Source organism: Elephas maximus, chromosome 3, assembly GCF_024166365.1.
Source record: "Elephas maximus indicus isolate mEleMax1 chromosome 3, mEleMax1 primary haplotype, whole genome shotgun sequence".
Lineage (NCBI taxonomy): Eukaryota > Metazoa > Chordata > Mammalia > Proboscidea > Elephantidae > Elephas > Elephas maximus.
Genome location: NC_064821.1, coordinates 28,158,702 through 28,180,235, shown reverse-complemented (window position 1 = coordinate 28,180,235; position 21,534 = coordinate 28,158,702). Strand labels below are relative to the sequence as shown.

At 49.9% G+C, this 21,534-nt stretch overlaps 3 protein-coding genes across 4 annotated transcripts in view; 1 reads left to right on the top strand and 2 right to left on the bottom strand.

Annotated features, from left to right (window-relative positions):
* The window catches only part of LOC126071203 (complement C3-like), a 28,807-nt gene extending 25,529 nt beyond the window's left edge, over positions 1–3,278 (bottom strand). Inside the window, exons 1-8 of the mRNA XM_049875448.1 lie at positions 3,208–3,278; positions 2,862–3,069; positions 1,935–2,109; positions 1,694–1,734; positions 1,444–1,532; positions 1,248–1,330; positions 950–1,037; positions 70–172 (exon numbers count right to left, since the gene is read on the bottom strand). Coding sequence (XP_049731405.1) covers positions 70–172; positions 950–1,037; positions 1,248–1,330; positions 1,444–1,532; positions 1,694–1,734; positions 1,935–2,109; positions 2,862–3,069; positions 3,208–3,278 — 858 coding nt within the window. The remainder of the gene's footprint in view (positions 1–69; positions 173–949; positions 1,038–1,247; positions 1,331–1,443; positions 1,533–1,693; positions 1,735–1,934; positions 2,110–2,861; positions 3,070–3,207) is intronic.
* A 10,234-nt stretch (positions 3,279–13,512) lies between these two features.
* On the bottom strand, positions 13,513–20,470 carry RDH8 (retinol dehydrogenase 8). Its single transcript, XM_049876815.1, has 6 exons — positions 20,368–20,470; positions 16,860–17,021; positions 16,150–16,329; positions 15,075–15,168; positions 14,329–14,512; positions 13,513–14,240 (listed from the first exon to the last, which is right to left on the bottom strand). Exons 1-6 carry the CDS (start codon positions 20,468–20,470, stop codon positions 14,025–14,027), a joined length of 939 nt encoding a protein of 312 aa, XP_049732772.1. The 3' UTR covers positions 13,513–14,024.
* COL5A3 (collagen type V alpha 3 chain) overlaps positions 20,444–21,534 on the top strand; it is a 44,542-nt gene continuing 43,451 nt past the window's right edge. For both annotated transcript variants that reach the window (XM_049876813.1, XM_049876814.1), the window contains exon 1: positions 20,444–20,551. The gene's annotated coding sequence lies outside the window, so the exon portion shown is untranslated. The remainder of the gene's footprint in view (positions 20,552–21,534) is intronic.

Below are 21,534 nucleotides of genomic sequence, written 5' to 3'. Positions count from 1 at the left end.
GATGGTTTCTTGGGGGAAAGGAAGAGGGTCTCCTGGCGGAAAGTGGGGGAGGGAGTGGGATTCAGTCACCTCCACCCTCTGCAGGGAGCTTTGGATGGGGATCCGGCGGGAATCCAGCTTCACCCCGAAGATGGCCAGAGCACGTCCATCCACCGGTTTGTTGAATATATACCTGGGGGAGAGAGGGCCATCTCACTGGCTCTGAAGCACCCACACAACTTCACGGGGCTGCAGAGATAGCCTATATGACATCACGGGACCGTGCAACTTTGCAAGAGTCAGAGATGATCCCTGAAAACTTAGGTTTCATTGCTGACCGACAAAATCCTGGGAGGTGGCCAATATGTTCCATTCAGTCTCATTGGTTATAGATGTGGCCTGTGCAACTTCACAAGATGGCAGAGATGGGCTGTGTAACCATATGGAGCCACACACAGTCTGATAACCCATGGCAGAGGTGGCCTCTGCAACTTCATCAGGCAGACTAAGTGGCCTGTACAGCATCTTAGAGCTGCAGGAGTTGTCTGTACAACTTCAAAGAGTGGCAGACATGGCCTGCACAACCTCTTAGACCCATGGAGATGGTCTGTAAATTTCGTAAGGCAGAATATGTGACATTTCCAATTGCACAGGGCTGCAGAGATGGTCCGGGCAACCTCATACAATGGCAAAGGTGGACCTTCAGAAATAATCTGAACAACCTCGTGAGGTGGCAGATGTGACCTGTACAGCCCTATTGGGTAGACAAGGAGACCTCTACCACCTCATAGGCCTGAAGAGATGGTCTGTATAACCTCAAGGGGAAACATAGGTGGTTTAGAGTGTCTCAGGGTGGCAAGGAGTGACTGTACCAGACTAAGTGCTACAGAGGTGGCCCTCCTCTCTTGCCCGTTCAGTTTCTTGATGTGTCTGGTCCTCTGGCAGGGCTGGGGGTAAAAGGGCAACTCACCAGGCCTGGATGTTGACACCCAAAGCCTCATCACTGAGGTAGAAGAAAGTCTTGTTTGGGGTCAGCTGGACCTCGAAAAATGGGAGGACTGGGTGGGATAAAGGCAGTGGGAACCATCAGCATTTCTACTCCACCCCTCATCCCCTCCTTGCTCTGCTCCTTCCTCAGTGACTCTGATGAACCCCAGGGGCTGGAAAATGTGGTCCAGCTCAGGCTGTCTCCTCTTGAGCCCTCCTTCCTGTTCCTAGCTCTGTTCCTTGCTTGCCCCATCTTTGCCTCCTGGTCACACCATTCTCACCATACTCCTTCACGTCAAAAGCTGTCTTGAACGTCTGCTGGGCCGCACTCTGGTAACTGGCTTCAATGCTCCAGGTCCCAAAACTGAGGCACACGTTACAAGAAATGTCTGAGAAGGCAGCCCATACCCCATGGCTAGGGCTCCCAGCTCAGCTCCCAGGTGCTCCAGTGGGGCTGGAAAGGCAGGGACAGGGCACCTGACAAGCTCTGGGAGGTGGAAGGTGCTTGCGTAGAAGCCATCCTTGGCCATCAGACTCTGGCTGATCACCGTGATCCCCTCTGGGTTCTGTGGGGACAGGGGGTGGGACTGTCTACTGCCCTCTGGGAGGGCCCTTGTGGCTCACACTCCTAGCAATTCAGCAAATCTTGGGACATAATCCCAGTGTCTGGGATCCACCACCCATCAGGAGAGACCACCTTGATGTCCAGAGTGAATGTTCTGCTCACAGGATCCATCTTGTGGTCCACAGTGAACACTCTGTACTGAACTGGAGAAGTGAAGACTCTGAGCATGGGGCAGAGGGAGGGAGGGAGAGTTTGGAGAGGGGTGGGAGACCCAAGGACATTGGGCTGTGGGGGAATCCTGGGCAGAAGGAGGCCTTGAGAGGTGGAGAAGACTTTAGGGGCATTGGAGGGAGTTGGGGGGAGGAGTCAGGGCTTGCCCCAGGCCGAGTGCTGGGCGCTGTACCCAAGTGTTCAGGGGTGTAGATGGTCTTGTCTGTCTGGATGAAGATGTAGCCAGCTTGGGGAACCACCAGCACAATCTTCTCCATGAACGAGGAGACCGAAGTGGGCACCCAGTTTGCCCGGATGATGACATACTGCTGTCCCAGTTTGGGGGGGTATACCAGGCTCTCAGGAATCTGGAGAGAGATCCCCACACTCCTCAGGCCATGAAGGGGTCTCCCTCCCTGGAGGCAGGGCTGTGGGCCAGATCTTGGGGGAAGCAATCAAGTGAGGGAGCTCTCGCTCATCCTTTGGGAGGAGGGTTGCCATTTACAGCTGTACAGGTAGCTCACTGCACAAAGGAGTGCTGAGATCCAGCTCACACTCAGCTCCCCAAGCCACCCAGAGGAAGGGGCGCTTTTCCTTCTCACCAAAGCACCATCTGCTTGCCATGCGCCCACCAGTAGGGGGCACTTTTCACAACTTGCACCAATACCAGTAGCTACTGAGTCAGAATCCACTCATGGCGATTCCGACTCATGGCGATCACAAGTGTGTAAGAGCAGAACTATGCTCCACAGGGTTTTCAATGGCTGACTGTTTAGAAGTAGATCGCCAGACCTTTCTTCCAAGGAGGCTCCGGGTGAACTGGAATCTCCAGTCTTTCAGTTAGCAGATGAGCATGTTAACCATTTGTACCACCCAGGGACTCCTTATAACTCATACAGAGACCCTCATATGGGCAAATGGCAGCCCTTCTTAGGGCCCAGTCTTAGGGAACTTTTGATTTCTAAATGGAGAGGACATGAAAGGAGCAGTAAGTGCATCCAGGCCTTGCATCTACTCTCCAGTGTCCCTCCATGGAAGGTTCCCTAGAGTCTGCCCCTTCTACCCTCATTGCTGACTCAGAGCCTCCCTTTATGACCACCCACCCTGGTCTGTCACCCACCGATATGGGGGCCTGGTCCATAAAGTGGTTTCCGGTCGAGAGAGTCAGCTGGTGATGAGCCACAATAGTACTCCTCCTGGGGAAGTCCCATATGGTGATGTTCACCTTCAGGGGCCCAGTGAGAGGCTGCTTGGAGTCACTGTGGGCCTGGACATGGATGTTCTCGGGGCTGCCGACCCGCAAGACTCGGGGGGTCACCAGGATATACCTGCCGGTAGACAAACACAGATGCATGCAGGGACTCACGTGGGGAAGCAGCAGTGACACCCGGCGTCACAGGCAGGGGATCACACGGGTGCCAGAGGTTCAGGAAGCCAGGTGAGCTCCCTCAGCTCCCCAGACTCACAGGGGCTCCGCATGGGTGAGGGGGGTCCCCAAGAGGAGTAGAATCAGCCCCAGGGGCCAGGGTATGTCCATGGCTGGTGGGAGAGCAATGTGTCTGTCCTCTTGCCTCACCAGCCCTAGCGTATTTGCTTTGGCCTGTCCTGGATAAGTTAATATCTAAACGGGTGTGGGGAAAGATTTCCTGTAAATCCCAGGGGAGTGGAAGGGGCTGCTCCTCCCTCTGCTGCCAAACTTCCAAGGGGGCCTGGAGGACGGTTGCATTGACAAGTGCCCCAGCTCCTGCCATCAGGGACCGGAATGGCAGAAGGATTACTCCTCCCATGATCCACAGGGGCCTGATCCTGAAACCCTCCACTCCCCCAGCAAGGCTCCTAGGCCATGTGGACCCAGGACACTGAACTTCGAGCTCAGTTGGGATTGGCCGGGAGGGACAGGAAGACACTTCCGCCTCTCCTACCCCCAAGAGCTTGTCCCTACCTCTGTCCTTTTGAAACCGAAGAGTTTCTGAGGTGGCTGCTCAAATGGTGTTTCAATTTCCCAAACAGATTCCCTGGTGACAGTAGCCATGTGACATTTAGCTGTCTGGCCCCAGCACCCACCATAAAGAAACCTCTGAGAAAGTCCCCTTGCTGGGCCTCAAGGCTTTCTGCACCCAGCATGTAACACATGGTTCTCTCCCTTCTCGCAGGAGACAATTACACTTGGTGAATTGTGACCATTGTCCATTGCCCCTAAGTAAGTCACGCCAAGCTCTCTGGGCTCCTTTTCCAGAAGACGAATTATACATATTAAACAAGGGAAGAAAACACATCATGCTTGAAGCATTCCTGGAAGAAGGCTTTCTCTGTCTCCACGTGATTCTCGCTGGCTGTTTAACGTGCCCATTCAAGAGAGTGTTGTACTGGCTCTGTAACGTCTGCCCTCTGGGAAGCCATCCCCCTGTGATCGTGGCCACAAGAACTCCGTCAGGATTGCAGAGAAGCCTGTCTGGGTCTGCTCTATACTGTGAAGTCTATCACACTAGCTTGGGGAATTTTGCCTATTGGAGGGCTCCAGAGCCCCCAAAACAATAATATATGTTATCAATTGAGTGATGTCCCCACAAAAGATATGTTGAAGTCCTAACCCCCCAGGACCTGTGAGTGTGACTTTGTTTGGAAATGGGGCCCTTGAAGGTGTTACCAGTTAACATGAGGTCATACTGGAGTAAGGTGGGTCCTAATCCAATCTGAGTGCCATCCTCATAAAAGAAGAGAATAGACAGACACACACAGAAGAAGATGCCAGGAGAAGATGCTAAGCCAAGGAATGCCAAGAAATGCCTGGGGCTACCAGAAGCTGGAAGAGACAAAGAAGATTCTTCCTCTAGAGCATGACCCTAAATTTAGACTCCTATTCTGTAAAAATGGAGCCTTGGTGCAGTAGTTGTTAAGAGCTCAGCTACTAATCAAAAGGTTGGCAGTTCGAATCCACCAGCCGCTCCTTGGAAACCCCATGGGGCAGTTCTACTCTGTCCTATAGGGTCACTATGAGTCAGAATCGACTCAACTGCAATGGGTGGTGGTGATGGATTCTCTAGAAATAGGAGCCCTGGTGGCACAGAGGTTAAGCACTCAGCTGCTCCACAGGAGAAAGATGCGATAGCCTTCTTCCGTAGAGATTTACATACAGCCTTGGAAATGCTATGAGGCAATTCTACTCTGTCCTATAGGACAGAGTCAGAATTGACTCAATGGCGCACAAAAGCAACATCCTCTAGAACTGTGAGACAACATATTTCTGTTCCTTAAAGCCACTTATTTTGTGGTTTGTTACGGCAGCCCTAGGGATCTAGTGCAGTATGCATTTATCCGGTAAAGTTTACTAAGCATCTATTAGGAGCCTGTAGTCCTATAAAGCGCTAAGGGCAGAGCACAGAGCAACCAGACAAAACCACTGCCCATGTGATGGACATTGGCTGAGAACTTGTAAAGGGCCTAAGCGTACTTTCTCCTCAAATGCCACAGCTTTCCATAAGTGAGTGAGCCCCCACTTACTTTCCAGACTGCATCTTGGTGGAGGACTGGAAAACCAAGCTTGTTAGAATGGACTATGACTTGGAAACCAAGAGGGTGGAAGGAATCTAGTCATTCATTCCTCAGGCATTTGTTGAGCACCTACTACGTGCCAGACTCTGTTCTACATGCTTTATGTGCACTTGTGTAAGCCTCTCAGCAACTCTGGAGTAAGAATTGCCACCCCATAGTACAGGTGAGAAAACTAAGGCCCCAAGAGGATGGGAAACATTCCCATGTCAGGCAGCCAGGGAGCGGAAAATTTGAATCCAGGCTGAGAGGTTCTGACGATAAACAATCTCTTATGAAGCAAAGAATCCACAGAATCAAATTAAGGCCTGGCTCAGGGAAGCAGGGGAGACTCAGTTTGGAAGGTTCTAGAACACTGGTGGAGCACTGATGGAGAAGTCGTTAAGAGCTTGGCTGCTAACCAAGAGGTCAGCAGTTTGAATCCACCAGCCTCTCCTTGCAAACCCCATGGGTAGTTCTACTCTGTCCTATAGGGTCACTATGAGTTGGAATTGACTCGACTCAATGGCAACGGGTTTGGTTTTTTGTTTGAGAACATTGGTGTCCATTTGTGGCCGCACATCTACTGCCATCCCCACCAATGATTTTGTTCCACTCTCCCTTGGCTGGGGGTGAGCTTTTCCCTTCATGTCTGTACCTCCCCACCAGGTGTCCCCATCCCCCTCTAGGACTGGAGGTTATCCAAAGTGTCTGTCCAAAGGAGTATCAAGGGCTCTCCCCTCAATCCCTTCCACTCTCACCTCCTCCTCCCAGTCTCAGCATCTCTGTCTCAGGGAGCAGGGATCCTTGCCAGGTAAGCAAGCACATCTAAGCCTTTCTGAAGGATGATGAGGCCTGTGGCACCTTCGAGGTTTTGTTGTGACTTTGGCCTCTGCTCAGGAAGGGGAAAACTGCCCTTGGGTGCCCAAGAGCAGCAGAGGAGGCAGGAAACACACTGAGGACAAACGAGGACAGGCTTGCCACTCGATGAGTGAGTAGGTGAAGGTGTGAGTGGGTGCAGAATGAATGAGTGATATCAGGAGCTCACATCTCACACATCTATCTCCTCCCCCACCCCAGCCCTACACCAAACCAAACCAAACCCCTTGCCCTAGAGTCGATTCCTACTCATGGTGACCCCACGTGTTACAGAGTAGAACTGTGCTCCATGGGGTTTTCTTGGCTGTAATCTTTACAGAGGCAGTTTGCAGAGACTTTCTTCTGTGGCACTGCTGGATGGGTTTGAACTGCTAAGCTTTAGGTTAGCAGCTGATCACAAGCTGCTTGTGTCACCCAGCAGGGGCAGGTTAACCAGTTAGCAAAGTGCACATGGATTTACAGTAAGCAAGGTAGGTATGGGCTTACTTGTGTTTGCTTATTAATCTGTAGTGCACAGTTCCGCACGGTTTCAGCACATCTTTGATTTACTGAGCAGCTACTGTGTACCTGGCCTGGCTGTAGGCGCTGGGAACACAGCAGTGAGCAGCACAGGGGTCCCTGCTGGACGGAGCAGATATTTGTTGAGCTCTTACCCTATTTGGGCTCGCCTGGATAAAAAAAAAAAAAAAAGTCTCTTTTAATACTCTCAGCAACTCAGTGAATTAGGGGCTGCCACCGACCCCACTCTGCAGATGAAAATCGTGCAGCTAGGAAACTGAGGCACAAGGAGGATAAGTGACTTGCCCAGAGTCACACAGAAAGTTAAGTGATGGAGCTGGGCTCACAAACTGGGGTTTGAGTGGGAGCCCAACGAGGGTAGGGATTGGGAGTAGCTGTCGGACCCCATCCACCCAGGTTCCCTGGGACTGTGGCCTGGCCGGACCGGGGATTAGTGGACAAGGCCAGCCTCTCGCACTTGGCCACGAGAGGGCGCCAGCGAGCCTTCCTCCAGCCAGGGAGAGGCGCTCAGCCTCCCACCTCAGGAATGCCGATGGTGGAGGGAGGGGACCTTGGCAGCAAGACCAGAGCAGCTGCTGCGCTGCTCAGATTCCGCCTGCCTTCCCTTTCCTGGGACCCGGCTGGCCCCACCCTCGTGTGCGCCGAGGAGGCTGGGGTGGAAGGGACGAACTTGCCGGGATGTGTGGCCCCTGGTTTCGCCCCCTTTCCAAGGGCTTTGAGCCCAAAACTTCAGGGAAAGGCCGGACAGGACCCAGGCGGCCAAGGGAAAATACCAGTATCAAACTAACAATTAAAGGCCGTTATTTACTAAGCACCTCCAAAGCGCAGACACTTTGGACTTTCTCCCCAGCAACAATTCCGTTTTACAGACGAGAAAACTGAGGCTCCGAGAGGTGACATTTCTTGCCCCGGTAGGAGGTGTCGGAAGCTTCTCAGCTTGGACTGGGCCTCCAGGACGTGCAAGCTTGGCCACTCCCAGTCCCAGCCCAAGCTCCTCCAGTCTCTTCCCAGTCCCTGAGGTCTTCTGTGATCACCTCAACCGCTTTCTCCAAGGCTCAGGAGCTGGCCTTCTCCCTGACCTCTGAGGATATCACGCGCCTCCCCTCCTGGACCAAGGAGGCCTCTGCTGGTGAGAATTTTAAGGAGAAGCCTGTTGCTAAAGGGAAGGAAGGATCAGAATAATTTATCAGCATCCTTTAGAGGAAACGATTTGGACCTACGGTGACCCCACGTGTGGCAGATTAGAACTGTGCTCCATAGGGTTTTCTTTTTTTAAACTTTATTGTGTTTTAGGTGAAGTTTTACAGTATAAATTTCTTTTTCATTAAAAAATTTTTATACGCAAATTGTTTTGTGACATTAGTTGCAACCCACAAGGTCTTCAATGGCTGATTTTTCAGAAGCAGATCAGCAGGTCTTTCTTCTGAGGTGCCTCTGGGTGGACTTGAACCTCCAACCTTTTGGTTAGCAGTTGAGTGCATTAACTGTTTGCGCCACCCAGGGAGACTCCTTGGAGTTGAGTACACGGTGTTAATACCATGAGTCTGAAAGCACCATGAATTGAGAGTGATGTCCACCCTCAGAGAGCCCACAGCCCACTCAGCTCGAGGAGTCAGGGAAGACTTCCAAGAGGAAGTGGCATTTAAGCTGAGACCTGAAAGATAATGTCAATCAGGCGAAGAGTTGGGTGGGAGAGCAAAGATGATTCTGTTTCAGGTGGAGGGAACAGCCTGTGGAAAGACCTGGAAGGGATATGGAGCATGGTACTTTGGGAAACTGAAAGAAATAAAATTTTAATTGTTGTAAAAATATATATAACACAGCATTTGTCAATCGAACTTTTTTCAGGTGAACAATTTAGTGATATCAATTACATTAATCACGTTGTGCAACCGCCACTCATAATCATTGCCATATTTCCCATCACCATAAACACTCACTGCTTCCTAAACAATGGCTCCCTCTTTCTTTCTCCCTCCCACCCCTGGTTACCACTAATAAGCTTTAGTCTCTGCATTTGCCTATTCTTATCTTTTCATGTACGTGAGGTTAACAGTATTTGTTCTTTTGTTATTGACTTATTTCATCGAGTGTCAGGTTTTGGAGGTTCATCCATGTTGTAGGATTTCGTTTCTCTTACTGGCTGTGTAGTATTCCATTGTACATGTGCATCATATTTAGTTTATCTGTCTATTCGTTGATGGACTCTTAGGTTATTTCTACTCTTTGGCTATTGTGAATAGGGCTGCAATGAACATTGGTGTGTATGTGTCTCTTTGTGCTGCTGCTTTCAAAATCTCTTAATCCTGATTAGGTCAAGGAGATAGTATTTGGTGCACTCATTCACCCACTCATTCATTCATTTAACAGAAACTTATTTTGCCACAAACTGTTGTAGGTGCTGGGTATACAACTGTAACAACAATCCCTTCCCCATAGAGCTGACATTCTGGTGGGTGGAGACAGGTAAGAGACAAATAAGTGTAGCAAATATTGGGTGATTAGAAATAAAGCAGGTGAAGGGGAAAGAGTGGCAGGGTGCTATTTTGTGGTGATCACAGAGGGCCTCTCTGAGGAGGTGACATTTGAGCAGAGACCTGAAGGGGGTGAGGGAGCAAGTCACGTGGACATCTGGGGAAGGGCATTCTAGGTAGAGGGAATAGCAATTGCAAAGGCCCTGAGGTGAGAACATACATGAAGTGTTTAAGAAATAGTGAGGAGGTCAGTGTTGCTGGAATGAAGTGGGCGATGAGGAGAGATAATTTGAGACAAATATTCATGGGTTAGATCATCTAGGTGGCCTCATAGTTATGGATTTGAATCTAAGTAAGATGGGAAGCCAGTGGGGGGTTATGAGCAGAGCAGCGACATTATCTGACTTCTGTTTTAGTAGGATCAATCTGGGTATGTCCTTTCTTACTATGACTTTACATCCAAATGGTTAAAAAATATTAATAATTCCACAATATAAAAATAAGCAAATTGGGAAAAAGTGTTTGAACTTCATAGCAGACTCCAAAATATATATATATATATATATATATATATATATATATATATAAAGAGCTTCTAGGAATTGATAAGAAAAATATCAACAATCCAACTGGAAAAAGTGAGCCAAAGATGTGAGCAGAAAGTCCACAAAAAATGTGACACAAAATGTTCTTTCACATACAAAAAAAATTTGGCCTCACTCATAATAAGAGACATGCAAGTTTAAACCACACTGAGATACCAATTTTTACCCATTAGATTGGCAAAAAAAACTCAAAACACTGTTAACACACTGTCGGTGGGGTGGCAGAGAAGCCAGTGTGCTCACATATGGACATTGGTCAACCCCAAAGGAGATGAATTTTCATTTTCATAAAAATTACAAATGCATAGATTCTTTGGCCAAGCAATCCCCCTACAGACATACTTGCACACGTGTGAAATGACATATGAACATAAGGCTATTCATTGCAGACGTTTAAAAAATAGCAAAAGATTGGGAAGAGCTCAAGTACCCATCAGTAGGGGGACTGATTGCATAAATTATCATCCATCTACCGGAAGGACTACACTGCAGTTCTCCAAAACAGTGAGAACGTTTGCTTGGGCTGATAAGGAAAAACCTCCAATATATATTATTCGGAGACCTGGCGGCACGGTGGTTGAGAGCTACGGCTGCTAACTAAAAGGTCAGCAGTTCGAATCCACCAGCTGCTCCTTGGAAACCATGTGGGGCAGTTCTACTCCGCCCTCTAGGGTAGCTATGAGTCGGAACTGACTCGTTGGCAACGGGCTTGAGTATACATTATTCAGAGAAAGAACCAAAGTTCACACTTATGTGTATAATATGCTGCTTTTTTGTGGAAAAGGAAAAAAAATGTATATCCTCCACTCCTCTGTCAGTTTGTCATACTGTGGTGGCTTGCATGTTGCTATGCCACCGGTATTTCAGATACCAGCAGGATCACCCGTGGTGCACAGATTTCATAGGAACTTCCGGACTAAGACAGACGAGGAAGAAAGACTTGGCAATCTGCTTCCAAGATTTAGCCAATGAAAACCTTATCAATCACAACAGAATATTATCTGATGTAGTGCTGCAAGATGAGCTCCTTGTGTTGGCAACAATGGACTTAAACATACCAACAATCATGAAGATGACGCAGGACCAGGCAACATTTTGTTCCATTATACACAAGGCAGCCATGAATTGGAGCCGATTCAGCGACAACTAAAAACAACGCATATAGAGAGTAGAACTGCTCCATAGAGTTTTCTTGGCTATAATCTTTATGGAAGCATCAGGCTTTTCTTTTCCAGAGCCACTGGGTGGGTTTGAGCTGTCAACCTTTAGGTTAGTAGCCAATCACAAAGCACTTTTGCCACTCAGGATTGGCAAAAGCCAGAACACTGATAACATGCTATTGGTGAGTCTGCAGTGAAGAAAACATGCTCACATGTGGAGATTGGTCAGTGCCAAAGGAGATGAATTTTTATGTTTATATACACACAGTTTTTTTTTTCCTTGTATAATCAGAAAGAACACCTAGAAAGACAGCTCAATCAATTTATAACAGGCAGTGGGCGAGGGCATAGGAATTAGGCAGTTGAAGGACAGGGGTAGGTGAGAGAATGGTTTTAAAAATATCTTTTAATATTTTTGGCTTTTTAAACATGATGAATGTATTACCTACTCAAAAGAAGTTTTTGAAGGGTCCTCTTGGCTGATGTGCGGAGAAAGGATTGCAGTGGGGCAGAGGCAGAAGGTGGGAAATGGGGAGGAGGTTGGTACAATAACACATGTGAGAAATGAGGTGGCTGGACCAAAGGGAGGACTGGGAAAGTGTTGAGAAATGGTTGGTTCTGAATAGAACTTGCAGGTCAAGTGAATAGGATCTCCTGACAGGTTATCTGTGAGATATAAGAGAAAGGGATTAGAGATGATTATGAGATTGTTGGCCTGGGCAACTAGAAAGACGGATTTGTCTTTGCTGAGACGGGGAAGACTAGAGGAAGGGTATCTGAGTTAAGGGATAGCGTGTCTTTAACACCTTTTGAATGTTGGCCAGCGTTGGTCAGTGATAGCTTCCAGCTAGAATTTAATAACAGCTTTTTTTCCCCCACTGTGCTTGTTTTTACAGTTGCCATCTGGATTGGTGATGGTTCTTCCTTGCAACAGAAACTGACTCAGGATGATTTAAGCCACAAAGGAATTTGTCAGATGGATACTGGGAGCTCATGGAATCATCAGCTTTGGAAACTGCACAGGAGCAAGGTGGGCATTCAGGGCAGCAGTTAAGACCACAGCCTAAACCAGCTGTCCCTGATCCCTGCTGCCGCCACCTGCTTCTTCACTCCTTCCTAACTTGGGTGGCAAGCTTGCAATTCTAAATCCTGATGTGTGGAGCCTGGGTCACATGCTCACCCTCTAGCTGCAAGGGAGGTGGGGAGAAGTGCCGGTGTTTTTTCCCACCAAGAGTCCATGAACAGGGAGTTTCGAATGCTGAACGTTCCGCCTACAAATAAATATTGTATGGCTTCTACTTATGGCAACTGATGAAGGAGAGGTTCCTAGAAACTGGAGCTGGGGCCTTAGATAGAGAGATTCTGCTAACCTACAGTGGCTCTGCATGAGGGGAGCTTAGGAGATAAATAACCTGGTCTTACTCTTTCCACCCTCTGATCTCCTGCTGGTGTCTCCCATTGGCAGAACCCAACACAACCAGAAGCCAGTTGGTGTAATCCATGGGGTAAGCCAAACCCAAAGACCTCCCACACAATTGTGCTTCATATATTCTTTTTAAAAAAATCAATTTAAAAAATGTAGATACACTTCATGTATCATAAAATTCACCATTTAAAAGTGTTTAATATATTCCTAAGGTTGTGCAACCACCCCCACTATCTAACTTCATATATTGTTTTGCAGGTATTCCAAGATTGCTTCAAATTTCCTACTGGCCAAAAAAAAAAAAAAAAAAAAAAAAAAAATCCAGTTGGGTTGCAGGGGGAGGAGTTGATTAGACAAAAAATATCAAGCAAATAATTGCACCCATTATCTCTGCATAGACTCAAAGATGTTGCTTTCTAGGGTTCCAGACTCAGTTTCCCTTTTCCTAGAGGAGGCCACTAATCCACCCAGTTGGTATTTAGTCAACTCCGACTCATTGGTTACCCCATGTGTGTTAGAGTAGAACTGTGCTCCATATGGTTTTCAATGGCTAATTTTTCGGGAGGTAGATCGCTAAGTCTTTCTTCTGTGGTGTCTTTGGGGGACTTGAACCTGCAGCCTTTAGGTTAGCAGCCTAGAGCGTTAACTGTTTGCACCACCCACGAGACCGTTACAGACCTGCATAGACCATGTGTGATGTGGGCTTGGCAGTTGGACAGACCTGGGCTCAATTCCTGGCCCTCCCACTCCACTCTCCACAGCCTCACTCTTCGTCTGGTTTCTTCATCTATGAACTGGGGAGGTTGTGCTTGCCTCCATCTCATAAGGAAGAAATAACACAAATAGAAATCCTTCTCCTGGAGCTTGGCATTCAAGTGGTAGCTGAGCACCAACTACTACAAAATCCTCAAGTGAAATGGAATAGTGAATGAGGTCTTTTCCTGCGGTTGCCACACTGTCATTTCCAGGGTCACCCTATGAGCAGAAGCAGAGCCAGCATTGGAACCCAGAGTCCATTTGCTTCCAGAGTCTTCCGAAGAGAGCCAAGAAACACAGGGATACCATCCATGGGGGCCCAGGTGGAACACCATTGGTTTTTATTTATTTATTTTTTTAATATAAGAGATTGAGAATGATTGCTAGTAGTTACAGATATATATTTTATGAAAAAAATGTACATTGCTGGTGTGTGTGCAAGCATATTTTGCAGATGGAGATGTGTGCTGAGGAGTTTGGAGACCCCTTGGTCAGACCAGCTCTGGGTGTGTGTTGAGGGGTGGGGTGTCTGCATCCTCCCTGTATTCCCAGGCCCAGTGTAATGAGGTTAGGAGGTTGAAGCAGTCTGTCTCCCCCTTCAAGGACCAACGACAATGCCCCCTCCTCCAGGAAGCCTCTCTCGCCTTCCCAGACACAGCTCTGGCTCCCTGCTCCAGAGTCCTCAGTCCACAGGTCCTGGGGGGTCTCTCTGACCACCGCCTGGGGAAGACCAGTGTCCTGGGGAGGAATCGGCTGGGGGCTGAGGCCGCTCTGGGGGATCTCAACATTGCCCAGGTAGAGAGCGGGTCAGGCAGGGTTTCCTAAATGAATGAATGAACGAATGAAACGAATGAAGAGTCTGCAGGACCTCAGAGACGGGTGTGTACTGAAGAGGCCTGACTGTTCAGGAGCCCGGAGGGTCAGCCTTGCGGCTGCTCACCGGGGCCACACCCGGGTTCCTGGGCAGCCGCAAGCCAGGAATCTAAGGCAGAGGTCGAGGAGGCGTGGCCAGCGGAAGAGAAGGCCATGAGCGATTCGCACATACAGACGACCCGAGGGGTCAGCGGCTTTGAGCGCGGTCAGCAGGGTGTAGCGGGCGTTGGTCTGTCGGCGCAAGGGTGGTCGGGTGGAGCCGATGACCTTGACGATGGCCTGTGAGGCGGAGCCCTGAGCCATGGGACCCAGAAACGGGGGGCTCTGCGGGGCGGGGTCCCACACTTCCGAGCCACCTCCCACTCACCTGAGCCACATCCTGAGGTCTCTGTCCTACTGATCTAAAGATCTCCCTGGAGGCTGGGAGGTAGATGTCCCGGAAGTAGCACAAGGTGTCAGCATCAGTGCCTGGGAACTCGGCCCTGGAAACCTGCTCCAGGAGCTTCCCCTCAAAGTCGGTGGCCACCGGGCCTGGCTCAACCAGGGTGATGCTGGGGACAGGGATAAGAGGTCTGGAGTTCCAATCCACCCCACTCACTGCCCCACTGTGCCCATCACTGTCCCACTTTCCTACTCACACCTCATTTCTCCCATCATTATTCTATTCCTTCTTTCTGCCCCACCCCTCCCACTGCCTCTATCCCCCAGCGTTGCCCCACCTCTCCACTGCCTCTGTTCCCCAACATTTCCTCACCTCTCCACTGCCTGTATTCTCCAACACTGCCCCACCCCTCCGCTGCCTCTATTCCCCCAGGGTTTCCCCACCCTTCCACTGCCTCCATTTTCTCCATAACTGCCTCCACTTCCCCATCACTGCTCCATCCTCCTCTACTGTCTCCAGTTCCCTCATTATTGACTCCATTTTCCCATCACTGCTTCCATTTCCGCCATCATTGCCCTCACCTCCCCCTACTTCTTCCATTTTCCTTCACTCAATTTACCCCATCATTGTCCTTATCTCCTCTCTTCCTCTTGTTATTTCCAATTCCCCCTCACCGCCTTCGCTCTCCCCTCACTGCCTCCCACTAGTCACTGCCCAGGTCCCCGCCTCACAAAATGTTGAACTGCAGCAGCTGGATAGCGAGACTCTCGAAGAATCCCTCCAGGGCAAACTTGGAGGCGGCATAGACTTCGTTGAACATGACACCTGAGAGGATTGGTGGCAGGAAGGTGTTTTGGGGGTCTGGGTGATAGGTTTTGTGGGCCCAGAGTGATAGGGTCTTTGGGAGACAGTGCAAAGTGGTTTTGAAGATCAGAATGGAGGGATGTTTGGGGCCAACATGATGGGGTATATCGCATGGTGGGATGGGAGCACATGGGGTCAGGATGAGGTTGTCTTGAGGTGCCAGGTGCCACCTCTTCCCAGCAGTGCCCCACCTACCCTCAGCTCAGGAAACTCCCCCATTTCCTTCCTTCTTCTAAATCCCTGGGGCCACCTGGGTATGGGGCTCCCAGGGCCCCTGAGGGCAGACCTCACTCAGCAGGGCCCTTGTCAGTCCTTGTTAAGCAGTGAATGTGGCCCTAAGATCATGAAGTGCAGCAGGAAGAGGGGCCAGAGATGGGGCTGAGTAGATGCAGCATCTACATGGCAGGGTGACAACTGGGGGGGGGGTTCCTTAGGGAACTGCTGAAGAGGGAACAGATCCCAGGGAATTTCCAGGGGGAGGACTAAGAATCTAGAGGGGTTCAAGGAGGAAAGACCCAGAAGCATGGATGGCAAGTAGGGGGTTTCCGTAGTAAGCCATGGCAGACATCATTAATCAATTACTGCTCTCTGCTGCTCTCAAAGGCCTTCTAATTCTAGCCATCTCTGGGATCTGGTGGGTGCCATTCGGCAGGAAGGAGTCTCAAGAGAAGGAGTTCTGGTAATTCCTTTGGATTTTTGGGAATGATTAGGAGAGATTCTGGGCATTCATACCACCACTGCCTATATCTGCATCATGACAGACATAGTTAATCTGCCCCAGAACTTCTTCCTTATGAGTTTCAGAATCCTTGAAACAGCTCTCCAGGCTCTTTTGGAATATGAATTAACTAAAACTTATTTGCCATCCTTCCACACTACGGAGGGTGAAATATGGGGGGGGGGGGGGGGCGGGGATTTCCAGGGCTGGGTCCTAGGGCTCACCCTGCAGTCCCATGACACTGCTGACCACCACGATGTGTCCCTGTCGCCTCCTCTTCATGCTGGGAAGCACGGCTTTGACCAGACGGACAGCCCCAAAAAAGTTGGTGTCAAACACGTTCTGCATGGTGGCTATGCTGAGCCCTTCCAGAGGCCCCACCAGGCCCACTCCAGCGTTATTCACTATAGTGAGGGGAGCTGAGGGTCACGTTGAAGTCATCCCAGCCCCACTCCAAGCCCAGGACCATTCTGGGGTGGGCAAATGTGAAACCTTGATGATCTTAATCATAGTTTAGCATTTGTCAGAGGGCACCCTGAGCCTTGGGGGGAGAAGGGGCCACTGGGAACAGTGTCCCCTTTGATGCATGAGCAATTCAGCTCTGATCCCAAATGGCATCAACACAGCCACACCCACCCTCCTCAGAAGACACTTTAGGGACCGGGAGTTGTTTCTTCATCATGCTTTATTCCCCAAGTGACTCATTAAAGTAATTTTCCCAACCATACGTGGCTCTCTCCATATAAGAGAAATTCTATTCGGTAAAATCCATCCCACTCCCAGGTCTCAGTTTATTTCTAATGTCCCAAGATAATTGGTTTCCTGGGCTCTTGGCCAACTGGTCTTAGACACAGGAGGGACTTTGCTGTGATGAGCTGTGCTTCCATTGGGAGGGGAGAAAGGGCGGGTGACCGTGGGGGCTGATCGGTCTCACCCAACACATCCACTTCCTCTCCCTGGATGCAGCTGAGACACTGGACCACTGACTCATCACTGCACACGTCCAGCTGGGCCACGGTGAGGGTCTTCCCCAGGGCCTCCCCGGCAGCTGCCTCCAGTGCCCCCTTCTTTCCCAGGTCCCTCATGGTGGCCACCACTGGGGGCAGAGAGCAGAGGTGGGCAGGGATTGGGCTCCCCCCCCAGGTGTGGGCTTGAGCATTTCTCTGATTTTATCTGTGCAGTCACAGAGGGATGGAGAGGAGGCCCACAAGTTTACACACCCACATTCATCACATACGCACAAATGCACACTTACATACACACATTCAAAAGCCCTCATATCCATCCATTCAACAAACATCTATTGAGCGTCTACTACACACCACGCCATGTTCTAGGTGCTGAGACTATTGCATGAAATAAAATAGACAAAGTTCCCACCCTCATGGAATTCATAGCCTAGTAAGTAAAACCAAAAAAACCATTGCTATCGAGTCAATTCCGACTCATAGCAACCCTATAGGACAGAGCAGAACTGCCCCATTGGGTTTCCAAGCAGCACCTGGTGGGTTTGAACTGTCCACCTTTTAGTTAGCAGCTGTGGCTCTTAACCGCTATGCCACCAGGGTTTCCTAGTAAGACAATAAAATAAATAAATATAGATCATATTGTCATGAGAAAAAATATGCATACACACCCGGAGCCAACATATATGCACACAAAGGTATCAATAGCCACATTTATTTCATGAGCATAATCAGTTCCCATTTACTGAACATCTATTATGTGCCAGGCACTGTGCTAAGCAGTTTTTCTCAGCAATACAGCATTTAGTCCTCACAAAAACCCTATGAGACAGGTCACTGATTTATTTTCCAAAGATGGCCACATCATATCTCCCTTCCCACATGCTCTCCTAGAATGTTTCCACATTCCCGTTAAGACATGAAATCTAATTGTCCTCTCCTTCTCCCTGAATCTTGGGACTAGCTGGGAACCAATAGGACATGGTGGAATTGACACTGTGTGGCTTCTGAGATTAAGCCAGAAAAGGTGCTGCAGTTTCTGCCTTGCTCAGTAGAACACTCATTCTTGAAACCTTCAGCCATCATGCGGCAGCTTGACTGTTCAGAGGCCACCACGTTGTAAGGAAGCCCAAGCTGGCCCAGGCAGAAAGACCACATGGAGAAGCCCTGAGATTGCAGGAAGGGAGAGAGATCCCTGTCTAAAGGCCCTTTGTTCTAGCTGCAGCTATTGACCCTGAGCCAGAAGCGCACAGCTGAGCCCTTCCTGAACTCATAGAAACTGAGAGATACACAAACCACTATAGTTTAAAAAAATTATTGTGGTAAGATATACGTAAGATCCCAGGTGGTGCAAATGGTTTGCGCTTGACTGCTTAGCTGAAAGGTTGGTGGCTTGAACCCACCCAATGGTACCGCAGAAGAAAAGGCCTGGTGATCTGCTTCTGTTAAGATTACAGCCGACAAAGTCCTGTGGAGCAGTTCTACTCTGTCACACACTGGGTTGCCATGAGTTGTAATCGACTTGACGGCAACTAACAGCAAAATATATATAGCAAAATATTTGCCATTTTAACCATTTTTAAGTGTACAATTCAGTGACATTAATGACACCATATTGTACAACCATCACCATTATCCATTTCCAAACGTTTTTCATAACCCCAAACAAAAACTTGGTACTCCTTCAGCAATAATTGCCCATTTCTTTCTCCCCCTAGCCCTTGGGAAGCATTAATAAATTTGTCTCTCTGCATTTGCCTGTTCTAGATAGTTCCCATAAGTGGGATCAAAAAAAAAAAAAAAAAAAAGTCCTTTTGTCTCTGACTTATTTCACTCAGCATAATGTTTTCAAGGTTCATCCATGTCATAGCAAACATCAGAGCTTTATTTCTCTTTGTGGCTGAATAACTTCCCATTGTATGGACATACCACATTTTGTTTATCCATTCATCTCTTGATGGATACTTGGGCTGTTTCCACCTTTTGACTGTTGTGAATAATGCTGCAAAGACCATTCATTGTAGTTGTTTTAAGCCATGAATTTTGTTATCCAGCAATAGTAACTAAGACAGCTAGGTAAAGTTATTATCCCGATTATACAGATGAACCAACTGAGGCTTGGCAAGGTGAAGTTCCTTGCCTGCTCACCCCTAGCAAGTGTTATAACTGAGATTTGAACATGGGTTTGTCAGAGTGCTGAGCCCATGCTCTCAAGCACAGCCTCACCACGTGTACTGTGTTTGCACACACCTGCGTACACATTTACGCACACCCCGTGCATGCACCCACAGCAGTACGTGCATATTGTGAGCAGGTCTGTCTGACTCGGGGACCCTTTGTGGATCAGTGGGCCACACACATCCATCCACATGCAGTGTAGCTTGGTGGTGAAGAGCATGGGCCCAGCAGCTGGGCTGCCTGGCTTCAAACCCCAGCTCTGCCATTTTCAGCCGGGTAATCTTGGGCAAGTACCTTTGGAACTCTGTGCCTCAGTTTCCTCATTTCTAAAATGGGGCAAATGATAGTGCCCACCTCAACTGGGTGATGTGAGGATTGAATGACTTGCTAGATGCAAAACACTTAGAGGGGAACCTGGCACATCGGAAGCACTCAACAAACGTTACCCTTTAGCAGTTTTCTACACTTATCTGCTCTCCCCCAGGGACACACCCAACACAAGGACTTGGCACTCAAACTCTCACTCCAAGCTGTGTATGTCTCTAAGACAGAGGGCTGGGAGAAACGGTTCTGCCAACTGGGGTGATGGCTCACTCCCAGCAGCCTTCTCTTAAGCAACAGCCCTTTGCCCACTTCAGACTCCAGGCTGCTCTGGGTCAGGGGTGTTCATGGTTTGGGGTGCAGGTCAGGGCAGTTTGCTCCAGAGCAGCGGGAGGGCAAGTTCCTAGGCCTAGAGGCCCTCACTAAGCCCCCAAGGTCAGGGGCACATAAGAGGCTTATGGTGGCCAGTAATCTGGGGCCGGCTGGGGGAGCTAGAGTCAGGGAAGTAGTTCTTGCATCCTGGGGAATACGCAAAGGAAACCTTCTCAGGGAAGCCTTTCCAGCAGGCCAGCCCTTCTAAAAATATCACCCCCCACTCCCCCATCAGGCTTTATTTTGCTTCCAGCACTTATTACTGCCAGACGCATTACTATTTCTTTTTGTTTATCTGTTTATTATCTGTCCCTCCCCCGCACTCCACCACTACCGAGGGCAGGGATTTTTGTCTGTTTTGTTCACAGCTCTGTTTCCAGCACCTAGAACAGTGCCTGGCACCCAGTAGGTGCTCAAGAAATATGTGTTGGATGAAAGGATGATTCATGGGGGGAAGTGGAGGGGGACCTCCATGTGTCCGCAGATCTTTCCAGCCCCACACTTGAAGCTGGAGAGGATGGGCTAGAGGAAGCACAGCTAGGGGCGGAGGGTGCTCCGGAGCCACGCCCACCCCTGTCCCTCCAGGCCCCGCCCAGGGCCCCTTACCCTGGTAACGCTGCCGGGGGTCAAGGGCCAGCCGCACTGCGAGCTCCAGGCCAATTCCGGAGGAGCAGCCGGAGATCAGCACAGTCCGGGGCGCGCCGGCCATGTTGATCGCCTCCCTGGACGCGTGACCTGCTGGGCAGCGCCTGACTCCCCCTTCCGTCGTCGGTTCAGTCGGTCATCCTAAGTGCGTTCCCACTGATCGCCTGCAGGGGGAAGGGGCCCCAGAGACCCTGATTCTGGGCTGACTCTGGGCAAGCAGCTAGGGGAGTCCCTTAATCTTTCTGTAGCCCATTTCCTTTATCTGTCAACTTCTTCTCCCCACCTGCAATACTGTCTGGGAGCTTTTTATTATAAGTTATTCAGGGCTAGGGCTAGTTTCAGGGAGGGGTGGGGGAAGGGGGTATTCCCCTGCTGTGTCTAGTCTGGGCGAGGAGTATCTGACTGGAGGGAGGGGAGGAGATGAGATGAGGGAGAATGTGGTCCCAGAAGGGTCCTTTCAAAGAGGGAATGAGAATAGCACTGTCAGAAGACCAGATTAGACTGTTGGAAGAACTTCCCAACAGGGCAGGGCAGGGCAGGGCAGGGCAGGGCAGGGCAGGGCAGGGCAGGGCAGGGCAGGGCAGGGACTTTGTGAGAGCCTTTTAGTAGAGGCCTCAACCTCTGAAGTTCTCCGGGAGGGAGAAGGGGTTGTTGGGGGGGGTTCCCTCTTTTCTCCGCTGGGGGCTCCCATCGCCCCCCTCAGGCCAGATAGGGCTCCTCCCCTCCTCTCCAGGGATACAGAGACTCTTTGTCTGAGGAGCCAGAAGCTGGGAGGGAGGTACTGCCCGCTTCTCCCCTCTTCCCCATGGGGCGGGTGCAGTTAAGGGCCCAGGATACGCCCCTTTGGTTCCTTACCCTCTGGGAAAGCTCCCTCATATGCATGTCTGCGCCTGTTCAATCGCACAGACAGCGCTACCTGACACCCTGGGGCCTCTTCGCACTGGGGGGAGGGGTGTCCCAGGAGAGTAGGGGGCTCTGCCTCACCTCAAAGATGTCAGGAATCCACCCTGCCCCTCTGTGGGGGCAGTGACCTGCTTTGGGAAAAGGCCGGAGTCCCCCATTTGTTGGGGGGGACATGTTAGGATTTGGAATCAGGGCTGGGCTGTCCATCTGAGGCCTGAATGGGGG

What these genes read in the sequence shown, in the direction of transcription:
- RDH8 (XM_049876815.1), bottom strand. Translation starts at nt 20,470, where the DNA reads ATGGCCGGCGCGCCCCGGACTGTGCTGATCTCCGGCTGCTCCTCCGGA. An exon ending in CTGCTGCAGTTCAACATTTT is followed by an intron (nt 14,513 to 15,074) that starts GTGAGGCGGGGA and finishes CCCTGTCCCCAG; the next exon opens with CATCACCCTGGTTGAGCCAG. An exon ending in GACCTCAGGATGTGGCTCAG is followed by an intron (nt 14,241 to 14,328) that starts GTGAGTGGGAGG and finishes TCCGCCTCACAG; the next exon opens with GCCATCGTCAAGGTCATCGG.